This window comes from Emiliania huxleyi, assembly GCF_000372725.1.
Source record: "Emiliania huxleyi CCMP1516 chromosome Unknown EMIHUscaffold_1425, whole genome shotgun sequence".
Lineage (NCBI taxonomy): Eukaryota > Haptophyta > Isochrysidales > Noelaerhabdaceae > Emiliania > Emiliania huxleyi.
The window spans coordinates 5,547-8,591 of record NW_005201170.1 but is presented as its reverse complement, the minus strand read 5'-3'; the positions used below and the strand labels follow the sequence as shown (position 1 = coordinate 8,591).

The 3,045-nt window shown below is 61.2% G+C and overlaps 1 protein-coding gene across 1 annotated transcript; it reads left to right on the top strand.

The window, feature by feature from the left end:
- Positions 1-1,966: 1,966 nt before the first annotated feature.
- Positions 1,967-2,979, top strand: EMIHUDRAFT_447057 (hypothetical protein; the record flags this gene model as incomplete). Its single annotated transcript, XM_005787398.1, has 4 exons — positions 1,967-2,279; positions 2,348-2,441; positions 2,513-2,790; positions 2,860-2,979. Coding segments are annotated over 4 exons (743 nt in total), but the record flags the coding sequence as incomplete, so codon positions are not given.
- Positions 2,980-3,045: the final 66 nt, after the last annotated feature.

Sequence of the window (3,045 nt, the reverse complement as noted above, 5' to 3'; positions counted from 1 at the left end):
AGTAGCATGCGTTCGAGTTGCGAGAATTTATGGTCGGCATCAAAATCAGTGGTCTCACCGGCGGGGCCTCCTACTGCCAACCGGGCGGTGCGGGGCACGCCAGCCTCTCTCGGTCTTCTACGCCTCTCGTGCCTCGCGGCGCCTCTGCTTCAAGGAGGGAAGATACGGCTCTCGCAGCCCATCATACGCCGTGGCACAGCGGAGAGCACAGCGGGCTGTACAAGTCCATCGGATAGTGCTCAATATCTTCGCATGCTCGTCGTTGGTGATATCCGCGCGAGGTCATACGCCACAGGCCAGCAATCACTCGGTGATGAGACTATTGATGTAGGCGCGACGCTCTGACACCGAGTGTTGATGTGTGGTAGTACAAGATAGACTCACCATGGTCACAAGTCTTTAGTAAAACGCCAGCACTCGACACGACGAAGGTGTATTGGGCTCGAAGGCGCGGTGAACACAACCGCCTCGAGCGTACCGCTCAAACACGAGCCGAGGGGGCGGGAGGGGGGGCGGTGGGAGGCGGGAGCTGGGTCCAGTGCGCTCTGCTGCTGGGGGGGTCGGGACCCCCCCCCCCTAGCAGCAGGGACGGGCTTAGAAGTGCAGGGGGGGTACCGAGCAATGTGCGGCCGCTCCCGAGAAGGTCCGTCGAGCCAACCAGCCGCTTGGCCAGTCCCCGGACCCCGCACCTCTCGCGCTTGCACTGGCTTGAGTACGCCAGTGCTGGCAGCGGAGCGATAAGCCGTTAAGGGGCCCACTTTACTCAGGATCCCAACAGTCGAGATGTATGTATGTAGGAAGGTGAAGAACAGTCAGGCTCGGAGCCTCGGACTCGACACCAACGCGGTATGGGTGGACGCAGAGACAGATGACGACGACACGTTGGCTGTATGTATATTTCTACTCTCGTGAGGCTGTGAAGCACGCCCAACCTACCGGATTTGCCCCCGAAGGCGCAAGTACGTCTGTTCACAGCTCCACGAGAGTAGTATGTTTCCTCTCGCACCCTGCCTCGTTTCTTTTCCGTGTTTCTCTACTGACTGTGAGATGGGTAAAAGGAACAGTAAAAAGGAAGTTTCCTCTCTAGTTTCCGGGGAAACCATCAAATTTTCCGGGCTCTGAGCCGAGTCTGAGGCTGGTTTGGGCCCAAAATAAGCCGAACCGGCAAAACCCCCGATGTTTTGCGGGCATTCCTGAAAACCCCGGGTTTACCTGGAAAATACCAGGTAATTTTGCCGGGTTCCTCGGTTTTGCCTCAGATTTTGCCCCAGACCAGCTCTCAGACTCAGGCGTCAGGGAAACTCGAGAGTTGCCAGAATGGAGCACCACTTGGAGCACTTGGAGTGCAATCAGTAACCTCACATCCACCAAACACCCTTCTTTCTATCTAGTTTCCCTGGAAATTTCCGGAAACGCAAAGTGCTGGGGCCCCTCTGTTTTCCTTTTTGGTTTCCGGAAACATGGATACAGGCCAACTGGCGGACTCCAAGTGCTGGGGACCCTCTGGTTTCCCTCTGGGTTGCCGGAAACTCTCATACAGGCCAAACAAACGACGGGCTCGATCGAGCGACACACACACAGACACACACACAGACACACACAAGCTCACAAGACACACATAGCCAGCTTACACATCACTCAGGGCCACGTCCCCCCAGCCTGTCGCCCCCTCGATCGCCCCCCCACCCAGCACCCACGGAGCACGGTGCCAAAAGCAAGGCTCAAACAAACAACTGCACGCACACAAACACAGACAGACGGCGACAGGGGGTAACGTGTGAGGCAGGCTAGAGCAGCGCTCCGCCTCTAGTAATCTCGCCGGCCGCAAGGCACGGACAAGACCGTGTGTGGGGTCGTGTGAGGTGTCCGAGAGAGGCCGCGTTAGAAAAAAGCGCGGCGAGTAAAGAAGGCACAGAGCAGACCAGCACGCTGTACAGCTGTTCACCTTTTTGGCGCTGAGGATGGACTCCTTCAGGTTCATGGCCTCGATGGCGGCCGACTCGGCGCTCGAAAGCCTCAGTAGTGCTCAGGACCGGGCAAAAGCGGCGGCGGCGGAGATGGCGGCAGCGGGCGCGAGCGTGGGCAGCGACGGATTCACGACGATGGCGAGCGGGCTCACGAGCGGGGTGGACCGCGTGCGTGCGGCGGGCGACTCGATGGCGAGCATCGACCTCTCCAAGCTCGAGGCCGGCTCGATCGTCTCCGCTTGCTCCTCCCTCACACAGGCAGCTAAGGAGTCGGTGCGCTCCACTGTCGAGGCGGGCTCGTCCTCGCTGCAGGCTCTCTTCCTCGCACTAGCCGGCTGCACCGCGCCTTTGAGTTCTGATCGACGTCGCTCTTTGGGTAGGCGGCTAGCCTCACGGCGACGAGCGCGAAGCTCTCCGACCCGAAGGCATCCGACGACGGCTCCGAGTCGGGCGGCGAGGAGCTCCGGCAGACGGGCACTCTCGAGCGACTCGGTGCGAGGGCTCCACGGTTTGCACGGCGTCTGAGCTTGCGAGGCCACACGTAGGCTTCCTCGCGCGGCTCGGTCTGCATCAGGCCGGCCGCGCGTCCGAGCAGGAGAGGCTCGTGCCGTCGTCGCAGGCAGAGGCAAGCCAAACTTAGCGCGGCCCAGACCACCGCTGCCGCAGCCTCGTTTTTCACACCGTCTTCAGTGCGCCACAACGCGTCAGGCGATGGGCGGCAACAGCTGGGACAAGGTGCGAGGCCTGCAAGACAGCTTGCACGGCATGGGCTCGAGCTTTGGCTCCGGCCTCACTGCCCTCGACCCGAGCGGGTACCTCGGAGGCCGAGTAGACCTTTGGTGCGGCCCCTCCCGCAGACCCGCCTGTGACACACCCGCGACGCACCCCGTAGGCAACAAGCCGCGCGAACCCGAACCGTCGAAGTAGGGGTAGCTGCTGCCCCGGCCTGAGCTATCGGCAGCGGCTGCTCGGCTCAATCCTTTGCTTCGCCTTCGGCACCCTCATCTCCCTCCCCCATTCCTCCTCTCCTCTCAGCCCCCCCCCAAAAAAAACACCCCACCCCCCCCCCCCACAAACA